Raw genomic sequence first — 20,215 nt, 5'->3', positions numbered from 1 at the left:
CAACCTTCTATATGCATCTCCAGATAATCTAAATTATAATTACATATGCAGGCACAGCTGCCTACTGTCATCCATATGTGATTGACTCATTCCTAATTTTAAGTTTCCATACCTAAAATCACCTCCTTTTTCCTCCCTAACAAAATGTGTTCTTTCCCTTTTTTAGCAAAATTCTTCTAAAAATTCTCCTCTTCTATAAAGTCTTTACAGTGTAACTCCATCTGTGTCCTTTCACTCAATTTGTAGCTAATCCTTATGTTTTTCATAGATGTTGGTCGCTAACCAAACTAGCAAGCTTTTAGGGCATGGAGATCCTAGAAAAAAAATATAATATATATTAATTTCTGTTCATGAATTTGCAACACATTGTGGACCATCATTACATTTTTAATTGACTAGATATATTTTTAAATCTAATACATAGGGGCAGCTAGGTGGCGCAGTGGATAGAGCGCCGGCCCTGGAGTCAGGAGGACCTGAGCTCAAATCCGGCCTCAGACACTTAATAATGACCTAGCTATGTGGCCCTACACAAGCCATTTAACCCTATTACCTTGCAAAAACCTAAAAAAAATCTAATAAATAATCAATGCAGGAAAAAGTCACTAGGTTCCAGACAGTTCCAGACAGTTATAACACTGATAGAGTAAAAAGGAAAAGGGAACAGCTAGGGTGGATAGAGCTCCAGATCTGCAATCAGTAAGAACTGTCTGGCCTCAGATACTTTCTAATCGTATGAACCTGGACAAGTCAGTTAATCCTGTTTTGCCTCAGTTTCCTTATCTGTAAATGAACTGGAGAAGGAAAAGAAAATCTATCCAATATATTTGCCCCCCCCAAAAAAAACAAACCTCTCAAATGGGTTTACAAAGAGCTGGACACAACTGACATGACTGAATAACAATAAATAGAAAATGATTGTATTTATAACGAAGTTTATAATACTTCTATGTTGATTTAAAAATGTAGCTGTGACCAACCTTGCCATCCATAGTCTAATGGCCAGGTTAGTTGCTTCACCTCTCCCCAGGGTTCTTCTGTATCCTAAAAGAGATCTGCATCGTCCAGGTTCTCTGTCATTGTTTCCAGACCACACTGAAGGTTTTCTTCCAAATGTACAATTCCTGCACCCTGTTTTCATTGATTACTAGAGTCTTTCCATCAATGCAGATGACAACTCCGTCTGCTTTTCTTTCTTTCAAAAATTAGTACCATCATTCTTTTCCTATATCTTTAGCTTTGCTTGTTTTTCCAATCAATCAAATTTTTGATTTGCTTGATCAGTTTATTTATCAATTTATTTTTAAAGTGATGTGTGCTAGATAATGGAGGAACAAACAGAAATTAAACAACCAGGGGCAACTAGATGGTACAAAGGTTAGAATACTGACTCTGGAGTCAATGGGACCTGCATTTAAATTGATCCTCAGACACTTGACATATGCTCCCTGTGTGACCCTGGGCAAGTGATTTAGCCTCCATTGCCTTGCAAAAAAACTAAAACAGTACAAAAAAGAAATTAAATGACCCTTGTCCTTCATGGAATCCACATTCTATCAGAAGAGAAAATACATATGCACATGCACATGCACACATGTGTATGTGGTTTTTTTTCAGTTGTTCAATCATTTTTCAGGTGCGAGCCAACTCTTCATGACTACTAGAAAAATCTTGGCTAAAATTTGATGATTTGCCATTTTCTTCTCTAGTCTATTTTACAGATAAGGAAACTGAGACTATCAAAAGTAAATGACTTGCCCAGGGTTGTACAGCTAGTAAATCTCCAAAGTCAGATTTATACTTATTACCAGAAGCCTTATTGATTCCATATATCCACATATGTATTTATAAACATATACAGAATTCAAAACACATAAACATATGGTAAATTATGAGTGAGGGAACCCACTTGTAACTTCACATTACAATAAAAACTTAATAAACCCCAAAGCCTGACAAAGGTATTTATTAAATACTTATTTATTCATTCATTGACTGATCTGGAAAGAAAGTCTTGAGTTCAACTTTGGAAGAAACCAGGGATCTTTCTTTCCCTATAAACACGGTCTGGTTGCTTCTATACTCTCATGCTGTTATGCTATATCTCATCTCTGATTAGAGCAAGAAGTCTACACCTCCAACCTTGATTTCATCACCACCACTTCCAATCAGTATCCCTTGCAATCTGGCTTCCACTCCAACCAAAATCTCAAACTCTCTCAAGGTTATCATTGAATGACATCTTAATTGTCCAATCCAGTGTTCTTATCTGCATCCCACTTGACCTCTGCCACGTTTGACACTGTTAATGACACATCTTCATGATGTGTTCTTACATGGCTTCCATGTTGTTAATTCCTATGGTTCTTTTCATGATTTTTCTGATTACTTCTATCTTGCCTCCATCAATTAATTGCTTTCCTCCTTAGCATTCTCCATCCCATATACCCCAAGGACCCTTTGCTTATTCTTTTGTAAATGGGCTTCTTTTTGTCTTACTTTTAGCAATTTTAGACATTTAATGATTTAAGCTATCACATCTAACTGATAACTTCCAAATCAATCTTTTTGTTTGTTTTGCAAGGCAATGGGGTCCTCCTGAATCCAGGGTCAGTGCTCTATCCATTATGCCACCTAGCCTACCCCTAAATCAATCTTGAACCTACTCTGTTTAACTCTGGACCATAATTTTCATTTGTGCGCAAAACAACTCTTCCCAGATATCCTTCCAGTCCTTGAGTTGAACATGAACAAAAGTGAAGGTATCTTCCCCATCTCTCCCCACTAGATATGTTTATGATTTTTCTATTTTTCAGAGTTCATTAGAATGTTTTCACCAAGACATTATATAGATGTGCCTTGTATCCATAATGTAATATTATCTATTAGAATTATCTCATAGTTTCTTTTCCTCAATCTCTCCTGAAAAAACACCAAGCTCCTAGGGAAAGGACTGGCTTATCTGAACTTAACACAATGCCGAGTCCAGTTCTTTTAAACAAAATAAGAATTTGATAAATGTAAGAATAGTATTGTTAATTTTTTTGTTAAATATGATTAATTTTTTGTCATCTACATTATAATAAAAACTATTTTTTCATATGTTACTCTCTCTTACTTTCATATGTAATCAATTGCAAACTCTTTCCATTTCTACCTTTCTAATAGTCCTCGCATCATCCCCTTCTCTCCATTCTCATTGCTGCCCCTCTAGGTTATACACTCATTACTCCCCATGTGGGGGATCCCACAATTGACTTTCCACTCAGTCTCTTTTCCTTCCAATATGTATTGCAGAGACTGAGTGGAAATAGATTCATGTCAAACATGGCTCTTAGGCTGGAGAAAGAAGGATTTTTTGAGGTGAAAGTAAAGTTGAAAAGCCATCTAAGGCTACCAACTGCCAATGGAATATAATTCAAACTCTATAACTTGCTATTCACTGTTATCTACAGCATAGTTGCAACTTGGTTTCCCAGTTTTATTTTATAATAATCCTGCTCACCTCAACCCTACATGCCATATGCTCTAACCAATCTAATCAGATTGACATTTCTCAAACATATTCTAAGAATTTTATCCCTATGCCTATAGTCACAGTTTTCCTTAAATATTATCCTTTTACATCTCTGCCATTTGAAACTCTTCTCCCACTATGACTAGGATGAAATAACTGCCCTTTGAAGCCTGCAATCAAAAATACTGAAAATCCCTTACTGTGAATTCTTAAAGAACCATTGCTTTGACTTCTCAAGCTTAGCCAAGCAACTGTTTTGTGTGCTTACTTCTGTATAGGTCGTCTTCTCCTTCCTCTTGCCTTCCCCAAGCAAATTGGTAAGCATCTTGTGGATGGGGACTAAGTCACAGAACCATACATTTTCAGCAGACTTCATTTAGTCAAACCAAAGAATCTTAAAGATGAGATTGAGGGCCAGAGAGGCTCTCACTGGTCCAAGGTCAGCTGGGGAGTGAATGGCAGAACTGGGATTTGATCATAGACCTTCTGAAACCATCACACACACACTTTAAATCATATTACCTTCATTGTCGAATGCCCTAGAGAAGTGAATATAGAATATTGCCCTGAGTAGGAAATCAATAAAAGTTGAATGGAATTAGATTGGATTCCACTTGTGTGAAACTGCAGGTGCATTTTCATTGCAGCAGATCAGCATTTTAAAAGAAAAACAGTGGAGTAATTTCATTGTTATGAGATCTAAAGCATGAGTGTAACAGCCCATAACATAATTGAACCTTTCCACTTCTTCCTCCTCTTTTTTGAGGTTTGCTGCTTCAGTGAGTAGTTACAGCTTCCTATTTTAGCTCTTCCAAATGACACAGAAAGCAGAGCTGTTTCTTTGACTTGAGAATCCATACTTTATTTATAGAAAGACAGCCTGCAGTTAAGAACCAAATCCCTCACATGGATCATTGAAACAGAAAGAAAATTAAGTCAGATTGGATAGTCTGGTGTCCATATAGATGCCAGTCCTAGAATTGAAAAGCTCATTTGTTAATGATCAAGAGAACGAGATACATGGTTCCTTCTGCTAAATTTATGTTTAAATAAATCATATACACATATGTGTATATATAAACATACACAATAAATGCTTAGGTATGTAAGCTTATACCACACACATGAAAATATGCATGCATACACATATATTCACATAATGACTCAGGTGTTTATGTGTTCACTTGTGTAAAATTTCTATATCTGTATATTTATATATGTATGCATCCATATATGTTTTATGTTTGTATATTTATATATAAAATATGGATGAATGGATAAGTTATCTGTATGTGTATATGTGTGCGTGTGTATATGGCAACTAGCTGGCACAGTGGATGAAGAGCTGGACCTAGAATTAGGAAGACTCAGTTTCCTGAGTTCAAATCTACCCTCAGATACTGTGTGAGCCTGTGATCTTATTTGTCTCAGTTTCCTAATCTGTAAAATGAGCTATAGAAAGAAAAAAATATATAAGAAGCAAGAGTGGTGTAATAAAAAAGATAATATGGGGTTAGTAAACAGGTTTGATTACTGAGTTACCTTAGATAAGTCGTGGACTCACCGACTCAGGTTTCCTCATCTATTTAAATATAACATTAAGATCACTTGTTTATGGTCTCATCCAGTTCCACATCTATAATTTTATGAATTCCTTATGGTAATAATGTGATTATATAGTTTTCGAGGACAGTTAGATGTCACAGTGGATAGATTGTCTGCAAGAGAACCAGTCTGGTTATGTGAACCTAAGTTATTTAACCATTTTTGTCTCAGTTTTCTCCTCTGTAAAATGCGCCGGAGAAGGAAATGACAAGCTAGTTCAGTAGCTTTGCCAAGAGAATTTCAAATAAAGTCATGAAGAGTCAGACAAAACTGAAAACCACCAACAACAATATGTAGTTATGTAGTAACTTTCCTGGAGTCTGTCATTATTCACCAATTTGGGGCCATCATCATCTGTCCTGACCTATGTATGTCTTGCCACTGGACTCTGATAAATATGGAGAAAAGGGTAAGGTGGATGATTGTGCACAGCTCTGCCTTAACCAAATCTAATTTCCTTGCAAGTCAAAACATCATCCTCCTGACGTAATTTAGAATTGACTATATAATTATAATATTCACTACTTTCTCTGATGGCTGTTACTGTGTACAATGTTCTCCTAGTTCTGCTCACTTCATTTCGAATGAGTTCATATGTCTTTCCAAGTTTTTTCTGAACCCATCTTGCTCATCATGTCCTTTTTTTCTTTTCCTTTTTTTTTATTTTTGCAAGGCAATGGGGTTAAGTGACATGTCCAAGGTCATACAGCTTAGTAATTATTAAATAGCTGAAGTGGTATTTGAACTCAGGTCCTCCTGACTTGCCCCCATCATTTCTTATAGCACAAGAGTACTCCATCACAATTATATGCCACAATTCCATATTTTTTTTGGTAGGGCAATGGAGTGTTAAGTAACTTGTCCAAGGTCACACAGCTAGTAAATATCAAGTGTCTAAGGCTGATCCTGAACTCAGGTCCTCCTGACTCCAGGACCAGTGCTCTATCCACTGAAATCCAATTATATACTCGTCATTGCCTCCATGATGCCATAGTCTTTCTTCAAAAATGAAGGAGAAAAAAAAAACATTCCTTAACTTGTCCATCCATTCATTAGTTGATTGACATCACCTTCATTTTCAATTCTTTGTATTGATATATATATTGATCTTGTTCCTTTTTCTTTGAAATGCTAAGGATATAGACCTAAGCACGGTATTGCTAATCAAAGGAAATAGAGCATTTTTTACTCTTTAGGCCCTGTTCCAAAATTTTCTCTTGAATGATTGAACCAATTCAAAACCTGTCAACAATTTATGACTGTATTTTTCATGTTTTCTCACATCCCTGCCAGCATTTGTCATTTTTCCTAGGTGTGAGGTGGTACTTGAAGAGTCATTTTGATTTGCATTTCTCTGATCAAAAGTTATTTAGAGGGGCAACTAGGTAGTGCAGTGGTCCTAGAGTCAGGAGGATGAGTTCAAATCTGGCATCAGACAATTGATATTTACCAGCTATAAGACCTTGGACAAGTTCAGTAAATCCCATTGCTTTGCAAAAAAAGTTTTTTAGAGTATTTTTAAAAGATTATAGATAACTTTGAATTCTTTTTTTTTTCTGTTAACTGCTCATATCCTTTGATCATTTGTCAATTAGGGAATGGTTCTTAAATTTGTCAGTTTCCTAAATATGAGAAATAAGATATTTATCAGAGAAATTTGTTGTAAAAATATTTTGATAGTATATAATTATCTATGATACCTTTTAGGAAATTGTACTTTCATTTCAGATCTCTTAATTAGGTCAGTTTTAGCTTTTGTTTACCTATGATCATGATTACTACTCCTGTCTTTTTTTCTTTTGCTGAAATATATTAGATTATTCTCCAGCTCCTTTAAGTCTGTGTGCATTTTTTACTTTCAAGTATATTTCTTATAAAACATTTTTAGAATATGATTTCTAACCTATTCTACTTCCATTTTATGGGTGAGTTTAACCCATTTGCAATTATGATTATTAACTGTGTATTTGCCATCCTGTTTTCTTCTGTTTATCTTTCTATATCTCTTTTTACCTCATCCCTTCTCAAAAGTCTTTTTTACTAATCACTACATTCTTTAATTTTCCCTCCCTTTTACAATTCTCCTTTCTCTTTTCTGTTTTTACCCTCCTACTTCCCTGTGGGTAAAATTTATTTCATGGCCAGTTGAGTGTCCATAAATAAATTTTCCCCTATTTGAATAATTTAGAAAAGAATGAGGTTCAAGGGGTGGCTAGGTTGCGTAGTGGATAAAGCACCGGCCTTGGAGTCAGGAGTACCTGGGTTCAAATCTGGTCCCAGACACTTAATAATTACCTAGCTGTGTGTCCTTGGGCAAGCCACTTAACCCCATTTGCCTTGCAAAAAAAAACCCTAAAAAAATAAAAAAAAAAGAATGAGCTTCAAGCATTGCCCAACTTACCACCATTTTCTCTTCCACTGTAAAAGCTCTTCCTTCTGTGAGTTCTTTCCCCATTTTTCTTTTCCCTTCTGCCTTATTCTAAAGCATCCTTCTCACAATTATCTTTTTTTTAAAAAAAGCATCATCACATATTTCACTTAAAAGAGTCAAGAAAAAGATTTTGCAATGGAATGGAGGGGAGGAAGTTGAAGAGGAGTGAGTGAACCTCCATTCTCATCAGAAGTGGCTCAGAAGGGGCAGCTAGGTGGTGTAGTGGAGAAACACCGGCCCTGGAGTCAGGAGGACCTGGGTTCAAATCCGGTCTCAGACACTTAATAATTACCTAGCTGTGTGGCCTTGGGCAAGCCACTTAACCCCATTTGCCTTATAAAAAAACCTGGAAAAAAAAGAAGTGGCTCAGAGAGTAAATAACATACACACTCAGTAGGGTATAGAAATCTATCTTACCCTTGAGGAAAAAGGAGAGGGGAGGGATGGGAGAAAGGGAACAGGGGGAGAGGAGGGGAGTTAGGGGATAGAAGAGAGGGAAAATCATGGGAGAGGGTACTAAGGTATGACACATTTTTTGAGGTGGGACACGGTGAAAGGAGAGAAAGAGAGAGAGAGAAAGAGAGAGAATGGAATAAATGGAAGTAGGAAGGGATGGAATGGGGGGGATACAGTTAGTCAAATAGCAACTGTGGGAAAAATATAGAAGTAACTTCTCTGATAGACTGATGATAACGAATGCAACCCATTCGCGGAGACAGAGTCAATGGTATTTGAACATAGTCTGAAGTACACTTTTTATTTTTTCCTCTTACTTTATTTTTCTTGAGGTTTCTCTTGTCTTTGGTGGAGGGGGGATTATATTTGCTTTCACAATAAGATTATTGTAGTACTGTGAAAATAAAAAAAATCATGAAAGAAAAAAAAGAAAAACATTCTCACAACATAATTCAGTCATTCATTGTCCTCTATGTAGAATTCTTCTAATTCTCCTAATATTATAAAGTTATTAGGAGTTTCATGATTATCTTTTTATGTAAGAATGTAAACAATTTAACATTATTGAATCCCTTATAATTTCTTTTTCCATGTTTCCTTTTTTAATGTTTCTTTTGACTCTTGTTATCTTTTTTTTTTCAAGGCAATGGGGTTAAGTGGCTTGCCCAAGACCATACAGCTAGGTAACTATTAAGTGTTTGAGGCAGGATTTGAATTCAATTCCTCCTAACTCCAGGGCTGGTGCTCTATCCATTGTGCCACCTAACTGCCCCAATAATTTCTTAAAATATAATGTCCAGTCTCTCTTTGATCATGGCTTTCAGGTAGACCAAAAAAAATTATATCTTCTCCTCCTTGAGCTATTTTCCAAGTAACTTATTTATCTTATGAAATATTTCACATTTATTTTTTTAATTCTTTTGATTTTGTTTTATAGTTTCTTGATGTGTCACAAACTTATTAGCTTCCACTTACCCAAATCTAGCTTTAAGGAATTAGCTTCTTTAGTAAATTGTGTACCTTTTTTATCTTTGGTCAGTTTTGCTTTTCTTTAAGGAGTTCTTTTCTTCAATTAATTTTTATGTCTCTTATAATTTAGCTAATTCTGTTTTTTTCAAAGTTTTTTTGTTTTCTTCAGTATTTTTGTTCTTCTTTTTAACCAAACTGTAAGTTCTCTTTTCAAAATTTTCTTTTATTGATTTCCTTTTCTTTCCCAAATCTACTGTTGTGAAGGCCTGCTATTGGTGCTACCTCTGGGCAGATCCATGATAACCCCCAATCCCATTTCACAGACCTCTCCTGTCAACTGCCTGTCAATCTGTCAACTTATCTTGGCTTGGAAAAATGTCTCACCCTGACCTTTTATGCACGCATCACACCAAAATTTGATTTGTGGCATTACTTTAAAGTTGTTTAGAGACAAACTTTAGGAGAATCCACCTGAGTTGTGGCCTCTATTAGAAATTCTTTTAAAATGAAATATATATATATATATGTATATATATATATATGTACATATATATAAAAGTAAAAAATTAGTATTTCAGGAAAATATCAATAAAAGGTTGCAAATTAAAACAATTTTGAGTTTTACCTCACCAGAAGCAAATTGGCAAATTATATATCTAGAATGTCACACACACACACACACACACACACAAACACACACACAAAAACACCACAGATATATAATTTGCCAATATACATATACTGTATTATGGTTGTCTGTATTATAGTAATTGTTGAAGGATAGAAACACAAATATATTCATGGTGGGACTATAAATTGAGATTATATTTCTGGAAAACAGTTTGAAATTAGATGAGAAAAGTTACTAAATTTTTGGAGGACCCCCTGCTGGACATATGCTTTATTATAAAAAAGGGGGAAAAAGTCATTATATAGGTGACCATCACTTAGGAGAAGATTGAACATATTTTGGTTCAACAGTGTAAGAAATGTTATAAGAAATAACAGACTTCACAAACTCAAAGAAATATGACAAAATTTGTACAAATTTATACAAAATAGTCAGAACCAAGAAAACAAATTTCAGAATGACCACAATAATGGAAGTGAAAAGAATCTAAAATGAAACAGTGCTTTAACTAAGTGTAGACTCTGCTAAGAGATAAGGAAATACATTTCCTCTCTTTTGGGTGGAGAGTTTAGAATGTATGGTGCAAAAGTTTAAATATATTAATATGTTCACTATATCACATGGTTCTGCTTAATTGTCTTTCTCTGTTATAAGAGAAAGGAAGATATATTTTTCCAGCACCTTTAATCAAATTTGATTTTCTCAACAAATCTTTGAGGTAGTGATTTTATTTATTATTAGAAGATAGTTCATCTCTATAGTTAAAGAAACTGAGGTTGGCAGATGTTAAGTGACTTGCCCAGGGGCACATATTCAGTATGTGTATGAGATGGTAGTTGACTTCAAAGTTTTCCAATTGAAAGCTCAGCATTTTATTCTCTAGCTGCCTCTGTAAAGATAGATTCACTGGGTGACTGACATTCATGTAAAAGAAATCACCCTTGTACTTCAAATTCTTCTGCGTATGTGCCTAAGCACATAAAAAATATTGTTTCTAGGTAAGTGGCTATACATGCGACCTTTCTTTAGTATATTAGTTAGACTTGCATTTGGCTTTTGTTCAAACAGCTGCTCCATTCCTGAGTGGCAGATGTCTGTTTTAGTTTTTCTACCATGGCTTTGCAACAGAACAGCTGTATTATACAATTTACAAATATGTTTCATTATTTATTTAGAAATAATGAGTTGCCTATGACATGGGATAATTTCAGGTGGATTATAGAGGGACAGAAAATCTTATATGATCCACATTCATTATTTGAAGTTTAGAGTTCATGTTATTCATTAATTAATTAAAGAAATTTCATTTTATTCATTCATTAATTAAATAGCTTTCATCACCATTCTATAACTTGAATTCTAACTAAGAACTTTTGCTTTCCTATCACCTAAATTTTCTTCCTATATCTCCCCTATGGTCACCAAACTCTTCTAATGATTGTAGTGCATGCGAATTACCAAACTTTTGATATATTTATCACCTTTAGGCTATGGCACAGAAGGAAGACATGGAAGAAAGAATCACCACTCTTGAGAAACGTTATTTAAGTGCCCAGAGAGAATCCACCTCCATCCATGATATGAATGATAAACTAGAAAATGAGCTGGCAAATAAGGAAGCCATCCTACGTCAGGTTCAGTATCTATGTCATGGTTCTATTCGGGAATGTCTGTGACGTCTCACCATTCTGGAAGGAAACAGGTTAATCTAAATTAGCTTTGTGGTAGGTTTCTGTGATATTAGGTTACTGTTTGCAGTAGAGGATGGGACAAAGAAAAATGGATTGAACTGAGAACTGCTTTGTGTGGGGTTCCCCCAGGGCATAGTAGAGCAACTTTAAAATGACATTATTATTTATCATTGTGGAGTCATAGAAGTGCATAACAGTGTCTAGTATCCAATTTTTTCCCCTTGTACTGTGATTTATTACTAGGTAGCATCCTTTACAAAAGACTAGGTCATTGCTTTGCCTGGTATAGGAACATTAGAACATGTTATGGTATAGTAAATACTTATTTAGCAAGTGTTGAAGTAAAGCATCAATGCACATATATCTCATGTTTGATTGCTTAATTTAGTCTTCATAACTTGTTGATAGTTCCCTCTGGTTTCAGATGGAAGAGAAGAATAGACAGTTACAGGAACGTCTTGAACTGGCTGAACAAAAGTTGCAGCAAACCATGAGGAAAGCCGAGACCTTGCCAGAAGTGGAGGCTGAGCTTGCACAGAGAATTGCAGCATTGACAAAGGTACAGCCTATGACGATCATTCCTGTTGGAAACCAATAAAAACCATGACTAAATATGCTGTTTTCTTCATTCTAAGACACTTTCAAATTAGTGGTACTAAGCATGATAATTGAGTATCAAAGTGATGAAGATTATATGCCTCATCCCTATTAGTATTAATAACTATGGTTTAAATAAATTTCTCTCCATAACAGAAAATGTTTCAAGCCTCTGTAATTTAAATTAATTATAAATTGTTGTCGATATGTTCAAACCATTATGCAATTTAAGATTTTTAGAGCTAACTAGATAGATAGAAAGGTAGTAGGATAGATGATTGATTGATTTACCTACGCATTACAAGTTAAAACAATAACCTTTTGAAAATCAGGTAGCGATCATTATTTTTAATATTGATTTTACATAATGGGAAAATTACACAGGAGACAGCAATAATCATTTTCACTTGTATATGTGGCATGCTAAATGTGGTGACTTTGGAGTTCAGTTATGAAGCAGTGTTAGTCGTCAGACATTATTAGACAATCATTTCCTTTTGGTACGAAGTTTGATGAAAATCGTTAAATCGTCAAAGAAAGAGATGCAAGTATTGAGTGGTCCAAATGTGGTTTTCGTGGAAGTGATTTCAGATATACTCAAGAAAAGTCACAAGAGTATTTTAAGATTAGCTAATTAATATAGGATTGTCACCATATCTTCAACAGAAATTGCCTATTTTAAACTTTTAGAATCATTCTAGTCGTAATAGTCTATTCTTGCATTTTACTATCAAATGGAAATTAAATAATTCAGAGAGTACATATATATATATATATATATATAGTCATTTAAAATAATGATTTGGTTGATTAAATTTTTTTAAGTATTAATTTTAAAATAGTTTTATTTTTGGATAGTCAAAAAATTATTGCAATTGATTAAATCTATAGAAATACAGATTGAGATTATTCGATTCTGAACTACAGGCTTTAAACACTGTTAAAGAGGTTCCACAAAAAAAAGTGTTATTAAAATTTGAGCCACTAATGGCAATTTTGAAAACTTGAGAGGTAGTCTTATGTTCCATAAAGAACATTAGAATTGAGATCAAACCTATGTTCAGGTCCTATAATTATTACTTGATTAGCTGTAAAAACAGACTAATTGCTTTGCATCACTGAACCTCACTGGTGGTTCAATCATTTGAAATTGAAATGAAGTATTTGTGATTCCAAATCCAATACTCTAACCACTGATCCATGATGGAACAATGTACATAAAATGATTTTAAAAACCTTATTATACTGTAAAGTTGTCAGCTATAATTTTTATCACGTTATTATCAAATAATATATAATTTAGCAAATTAATAGCTGACATTTATGTAGCATTTTAGGGTTTGCAAAATTCTTTCTATTATCTCCAGCATAGTGCTCTGAAAACAATGATGTATTTGGGATCATAGGGCCTAGGTTCACCTTCTGCTTCAGTCACATTTTCTCTTGTGAACCTTAATTTCCTCATTTGTAAAATGATAAAGTTGGACTATAAATAACATCTAAAGTTCCCTCCAACTCTAAATCTAGGCTCCATTTATCTTTACAACATAGGAGAAGATAGCTTTATTCCTATTTTATCACATTTTGATCCCATTTATTCAAAAAGGAATGTGTTTTGGGGAGCTTTGGGGGATTTTCACAACTCCATTCATTTTAAAAGACAATAATGGCTGTTGAAGTGAAGTCTGTTTTTTGTTCTGAAATTAAGATCTTAACAAGGAAACAGTTATCCAAATAATTCATAAAACTCTATAAGAACTTATGAGTTCCTTTTTTTCTAATGCTCTAGATTCCTTTTTTTTTTTTTTAACACTCTGGACTCCTTTTTTTACTCATAAGAGTTCTTAAGAACTACTCTTGGAGCAGCTAAGTGGCACAGTGGATAGACCACTGACCCTAGAGTCAGGAGACCTGAGTTCAAATGTGACCTCCAACAATTAATAATTACTTAGCTGTGTGACCTTGGGCAAGTCACTTAACCCCATTGCCTTGCAAAAGCCGAAAAATAAAAAGAACTGGTTCTTATACCAACTATAAGAACTACTCCTCTAATGTTTGATATATTTAATCTCCTCTTCATGTTTAGAGATCTATTGGGATCTGACCTTACTAAAAATAGGGATTTGAGAACTTGTCTATGCTCATACACTTAGGAAGTAACAGAGATGGAATTCAAAACCAGAACACTCCTGTAGAGCTCTATCAAGTCTGGGGAACATCTGGCTCATGGATCACATAAGTCCCAGGAAATCATTTGATCTGGCACTCTATGAAAACCACAGGCGGGAATTGAAATTCAATTAAATCTAGAAACTTTTTAGGGGAGAATTAATTGAATGTTTGACCAAATATAGCAGGCTAATTTTTAAGTTGATAATTTTGTGTTGCCCATGAATGATGTTATAAATATCAAAATAGTCCTTGGCAGAAAAAAAGGGTTTCCCATCCCTGAACTAATCAATGATGTCTTTTAGCAAATGTCTTTTCAATTTCTTTCCTGATTCTTAATTCATTGCCTCTGTATTTCAACTTATTTATCCTGACCAAATTTCCAGTATGTTTTATTCACCTATCTTCATTTGTCTTATCTCTTTTATCTATTTCCTCCCTTCATTCTGCTATAAAGCTTCCCTTTACCATTTTCTGTCTCTTTGCCATTTCTGTAAAATCTTTCATCTGTTTTTTTCAGTTTCTCTTTAAAGTGTAACTTCTAAGTTTTTCCTTATGTTTCTACCATAAAAGCTAACTGGTAACAATAATTCCACCCCCCCCATGTCAGTTCCAAACTCTATATTGATCTTAATACTTCTGTTGTAAAATGTAGTGCTACTTAAATTATTTAATTCACCAAATCCATAGAAAGCACCTATTTTTGTGTACGGACCTAGTCCCATGGTTTGTGGGATAGAATAGTAGAAATGAAATCACAAAGAACAATGTTCCATTCCTGATTCTCAATATATTAGATAAATGAATGATAGCAGTTTTCTTAAACTTTTGAGTACGCTAGTCAGTCATATGATTTATAGGAGAATTAGTGTTCTGTATCACTAGACAGAATTTCCACTTGGCAATGAAATCACAGATCCTGACCTCCCTCTGGCACCACCCCCTCCACTTCACCCTCCTAATGGGCAGGGCATTAGAAATACAGAGGGGAAAAAAAACATAGTCCCTATTCTTGACAAATTTCCATCAAGAAACACTGGCATAACCTAGACAAAAGATTTGGTGAACTTTAGTAATAGACTAGTGGTTAGTCTTTTTTATTGAATAGGTTGTGAGGAGTTCTAAAACTAGCTTTGATCTAGTCAGTATTTTTCTTCTGCAAAAGTATGTATTTATGAATACATGTATATATGCATATATATATATATATATATACAAACTTCCTTTTCCTTCTTTAGCTACATTTTTGATAAGTTGATCTGATGTGCTTTTGTAAGATGAGACAGGAAAGAGTAGAATATAAAAACTGTTCAAAGATATTATTTTCACAAGAAAATATCAGAAGTTGAAAGCATTCACACTTCCTTTTTCTTGATATAATTACATATTTCCTCAGATATTTTTGTGTAATTTATGTGTATATACATGCATACACAAATACATAAATCGTTTTGTGTCAGAAAATACTGACTGGATTAAAGATATGTATATCATAGGAGCAGTGGAAAGAGAACTGGTCTTGGAGTCAAGGATGGGAGTTTGAATCCAGCTTCAAACTTTTGACTCTTACTAGCTGTGTGACCTTGGGGATGTCACTTCACCCTGAGTGCCTCCTATCCAAGACTACTTCCAGTTGTCCTGATTCCTATCTGGCCACTGGATCCAGATGGCTCTGGAGGAGAAAGTGAGGCTGGTGACTTAGAATACACCTTCTCACTCCAATCCAATTCATGTGCTTGTCATGGCATCACCTCCCTAAGTGGTCTTCTTCAAGAATAAAGAGATAGACAGACAGACAGATAGATGGATGGATGGATATAGATAGATAATGTATATATATATATATATATATATATATATATATATACATTATCATGTTTATTAGAATATAAACACATTGAGGTCAGAGGTTTTTTTTGCTTTTTCTTTGTATTTTCCAGTTTTAGTATAGTTCCTTGGAAACTATAAAATACTTCATGCTTTTAAAAAATATTTTCATCAATGCCTTTTTATTTTAACAGTGTTATTAATTCCCAACTAATAAAAATAATAAATCTACCAATTGGTCACATGATTAAAATTTATCCTGCATATTTTCATTTAATGAGTTGAAATCAATTATATTTACATAATTATAAATTTGAATAGTGCAAATTTAAATACATAAACCAACTTCAAGAGGACATTCTTTATTTGACCAAAGGAGACCTAGCTGTAACTCTTTGCTAAGTCTGCAGAGTTGACCTCTACATATATACTCTTACACATTCTCCGATCCTTATCCATCCCATCCTTAGGATGGCATAATTTTCTTTCCATGATTGAACTGCGCTTAATAACCACAATATCTGCCGAGCGTATTATCCAATATCCACTTTGGACACTTACGGCAGTGTTAAATTCATCACTCTAGTAGTACGGTTAGTCAGTTGAGGATCATTTATCAAGCACCAGTTGTACTAAGGCATTGAAATAAGCATTGGGAATACCAAGAAAAGGACGTATTTTATGTGGAATCTAATGGAGGAGCAAACATGTAAACAATTATATAAAAGCAAGATAAGTGTAAGAAATGTTACCTGCATACAGTAAATGTTGTTTGAATAAAATGCCCTTTTCCTTCCTTAACTATATTTTTGATAACTTGTTTTGATGTGGTTTTGTGAGAAAAGACAGGAAAGAATAGAATATCAAAGTCTATTTAAAGACTTTAGTTTCACCAAGAAAATATCAGAAGTTGAAAGTCTTCACACTTCCAATTTTCTTGGCATAATTGCATTTTCTCTCAGATATTTTTAGAACTATTAGCACTCTCTTAACATGATGTTTTTATGACTAAAAGACATTTTTACATCTGTAGAATTGAGAATGTCACCCAAGCTTCAATTCATTTACAATATTTGTAGTTTAACTCTACATGAGATATAAAGCACCTCCCATTCTGACAATTATATGACAAATGTATACTTTGCAGCTTTGTGAATGTAGTGGGTTCATATATTCAGTTTTTACAGACAATATTTTTGTTGCTTGTTTTATGTTTTTCTTTGTTATTTTCTTTTAACAAGGAAATGAGAAGCTGAGCAAAAATCTTGGAAACAGCAAATGTTGAGTTGCCTCTTACTTACCTATATCAGTATTAAAATGCTAAGTGTGTTTATGCTGAGATACTGTTGTGCCTTGTGGAGGAAATATTCATCTGTGCTTAATATCATGTTCAAATGGGTTACTATCTCATTCCAAACCTTACATTACATATTCATGTATAGGGACATATGCCTTTACTATGTTTCCCTTTTGTAGGTTGATTTTTGGATGGGAAAAGTTCCTTATTTCTATAAACAATTTACTATTTAATTTCTACTTAGGCAACTTGGATCCTCTGTTTATAGTGTTTATTTCACTAATAGTATTTATGAATATATTCATAGCCATATCTTTGATATAGCATACTATTAAAAAACACAGCTCTCAGCTGCACCCCACTTCTTGAACACATTATATCTGTGACAATCTGGCATTTACCTGTAAAGTGATGGAACTCTCCAGACACCTGACATAGAATATGTGCAAAGATTCATTATGTTTTCATTTTAAGAAAAGGCTTCATTAGAAGAACAATGAAGTCAATGTAGCACTTGATTTCCTTATTATGCATTATTTAAGTATCTTTTACTGACCTTACAGCATCAGCGTGTCCTGAGCAATATGGAAACTTGACATCTTTTTTTTAAAGGAAAATGTCACATTACGTAACATCAATCAGTCAACCAAAGATTAAATTTCAAATGGATAGCCATAATGTTCATTCAAGATCCCAAACTATATTGGTTTCAGGAATTCTCCTTTTAAGTATAATGTGGAGTCAATTAAAATGTATTTATCTCTTGTAAATTGTGACATTACACAGCCTAGCCTTTTCTTTGATTTAGAAAAAAAAATTAAAGGCTGTATCCAAAAAAAGTATGAAAATTTCATAATTGGGTTATTTATTTAGCATCTTATACAAGATTCAACCTCATTAATTCCATTTTTATCCAAATAACTGGGGTCTAGTCCCCACTAAGGACCCTTTAACAGCCTCTGAGACATATTCTGGTGTTTGGTTTCCCCTAATTCCAATTATAACGTGAGTTTATTAGCATTGCTTTGATTCATTCTATGGTAATCATATATCAGCCAATCATCACTAACCTTAAACCTCCATCCGTAGGTCAGTAGCTTTCTTGGTTTTTTTTATGTTAGCCTATCATTGTTTTCCATTTTTGTACATCAACAACATCATGTCTGCCAGATATCAGTGTAGTTCTCTCCACAAAATTCTTGTCTGTTGAAGTATTGAATTTGCAGTCACATTTTTCTTTTAAGCATTCTTGTGCTGTGTTCTGTTCAGTGTGTCTTTAGTTCTGATTTTTTCAATTTTGTCCCTCTCCTTTTCCTTGACTTGTTAGTCTGATCCAACCTCCTCTACCTCATCTGATGATTATCAATATGTTATGGAAGCTAAACTACAAGAATTGATCTCCATACGTAGGAAGGTAGTCCTACTGGACTTTACTTTCTATTGCTAAATAGACTCCATCTGTTTTGTTTTGTTTTGTTTTTTGGTTTGATTTTTTTTTCATTTATAAATATTTTAATGATTTTTTTTTTAGTTATTGATAATCAACCATCATTCAGCTCAGTGCTTCAGGAGCTTAAAAGTTTTCCAATGGCAGGTTTCTGTTCAAACTGCACAGTCTGCATGTTCCATTTGGCTGATTTCATTGCTCATAAACAACTCCAATGTTTTGCTGATGCTTGGATGTAACAGGCCTTTGTAGCTGACACATTTCAAGCGATGCTGTTCAGCTGCCTGTTTAAAACAAAATTTCAATTTTGAAAACTAAGTTTGCGGTTGGTAGTAGCTTGCTTTATATTTTATTTCAATTTCCTTAGATGAAATATTGGGAAAACGTGCGGTTTCCAGCTAACCTTTCCAATTTCTTGACAGGCTGAGGAGAGGCATGGTAACATTGAAGAGAGGATGAGGCATTTGGAAGGTCAACTGGAAGAGAAGAACCAGGAACTTCAAAGAGTATGTGAATTGTAGATCTCTTTCCGTTCCCTCCCACCATCTCTGAATTTAATATTCCACAATATGCTCTTTATCGATTGTGGGCTTTAATTAAATCACATTTGGCAGGCTACGTGCATCTTAATGAAAAAAAGTTTCTGACAACATCAGGAGAGAAGTTTAATCTGCTTTGGGGACTCAATAAAAATGTTTCAATTAACATGTCCAAATTTCAATTTTGACTAGAAACAATATTTTTTCATATTTAAGTTGACAGCATTTGTTGTTGGGTTTTTCCCCCCTGAAATTTAAGGCTAGACAAAGAGAAAAAATGAATGAGGAACACAACAAAAGGTTATCAGACACTGTAGATCGACTTCTGACGGAATCCAATGAACGATTACAGCTACACTTGAAAGAAAGAATGGCAGCTCTGGAAGAAAAGGTAAAACAAACTGAATGGGCATCTGTTTATTCCACTTAAGTAATACAAATCCAGATGGTCCTCAGCTTTAATTTGGGGTAAACATTGGGTGGTTCCAGTGATTTCTAACACTGTCCAGCAACTGCCTTCCAAGTATCTCATTGCCGAAATACTACTTGTTTAACTAAAGATTTCCCTTGTTCCAATCTGTCCACCACTTATTTGCTTTCCTAGGAGACTCAAAATATCTCATTCCTGTGCTCAATAAATTCCAATGGAGCCCTATTTCCTCTCTAATAAAATATAAATTCTTGTTTGACCTTTTCAGAAAATCCCCTCCTTCCAAGTTTCTAATATACACAAATCCCCTTCCTGTAGGCTCCAATCTAGCAAAGTTGACCTTCATGCTGTTCTTTACACAGGACCCTCCCTTTTTCTTACCTTTGTGCTGATGATATTCCCCCATGGTTGGAATGCTTTCCAATTCTCTCACCCTCTTCACCATTATGTAATCTCTTGCTTCCCTGAGGATCCAGCTCGTATTATCTTGCCTTATTCTGCCTCAAATGTGCATGACTTAATTCCCCACTGTGCCCATTCCATAATTCTTGTATAGCACTCCCTCTGGAATTTCTTCTCCAGGTCCAGGCCTTACCTTACATTGGTTCT

At 34.4% G+C, this 20,215-nt stretch overlaps 1 protein-coding gene across 1 annotated transcript in view; it reads left to right on the top strand.

Annotated features, from left to right (window-relative positions):
* The window catches only part of PPFIA2 (PTPRF interacting protein alpha 2), a 190,207-nt gene that overhangs the window by 85,877 nt on the left and 84,115 nt on the right, over window positions 1-20,215 (top strand). The window contains exons 5-8 of the mRNA XM_074221063.1: window positions 11,097-11,243; window positions 11,725-11,859; window positions 19,060-19,143; window positions 19,436-19,567. Of these exons, the coding sequence (XP_074077164.1) occupies window positions 11,097-11,243; window positions 11,725-11,859; window positions 19,060-19,143; window positions 19,436-19,567 (498 nt within the window). The remainder of the gene's footprint in view (window positions 1-11,096; window positions 11,244-11,724; window positions 11,860-19,059; window positions 19,144-19,435; window positions 19,568-20,215) is intronic.

Source organism: Macrotis lagotis, chromosome 2, assembly GCF_037893015.1.
Source record: "Macrotis lagotis isolate mMagLag1 chromosome 2, bilby.v1.9.chrom.fasta, whole genome shotgun sequence".
NCBI classification, from domain to species: Eukaryota; Metazoa; Chordata; class Mammalia; order Peramelemorphia; family Peramelidae; genus Macrotis; species Macrotis lagotis.
The sequence above is the reverse complement of the archived record's forward strand: the minus strand, read 5'-3'. Positions and strand labels throughout refer to the sequence as shown.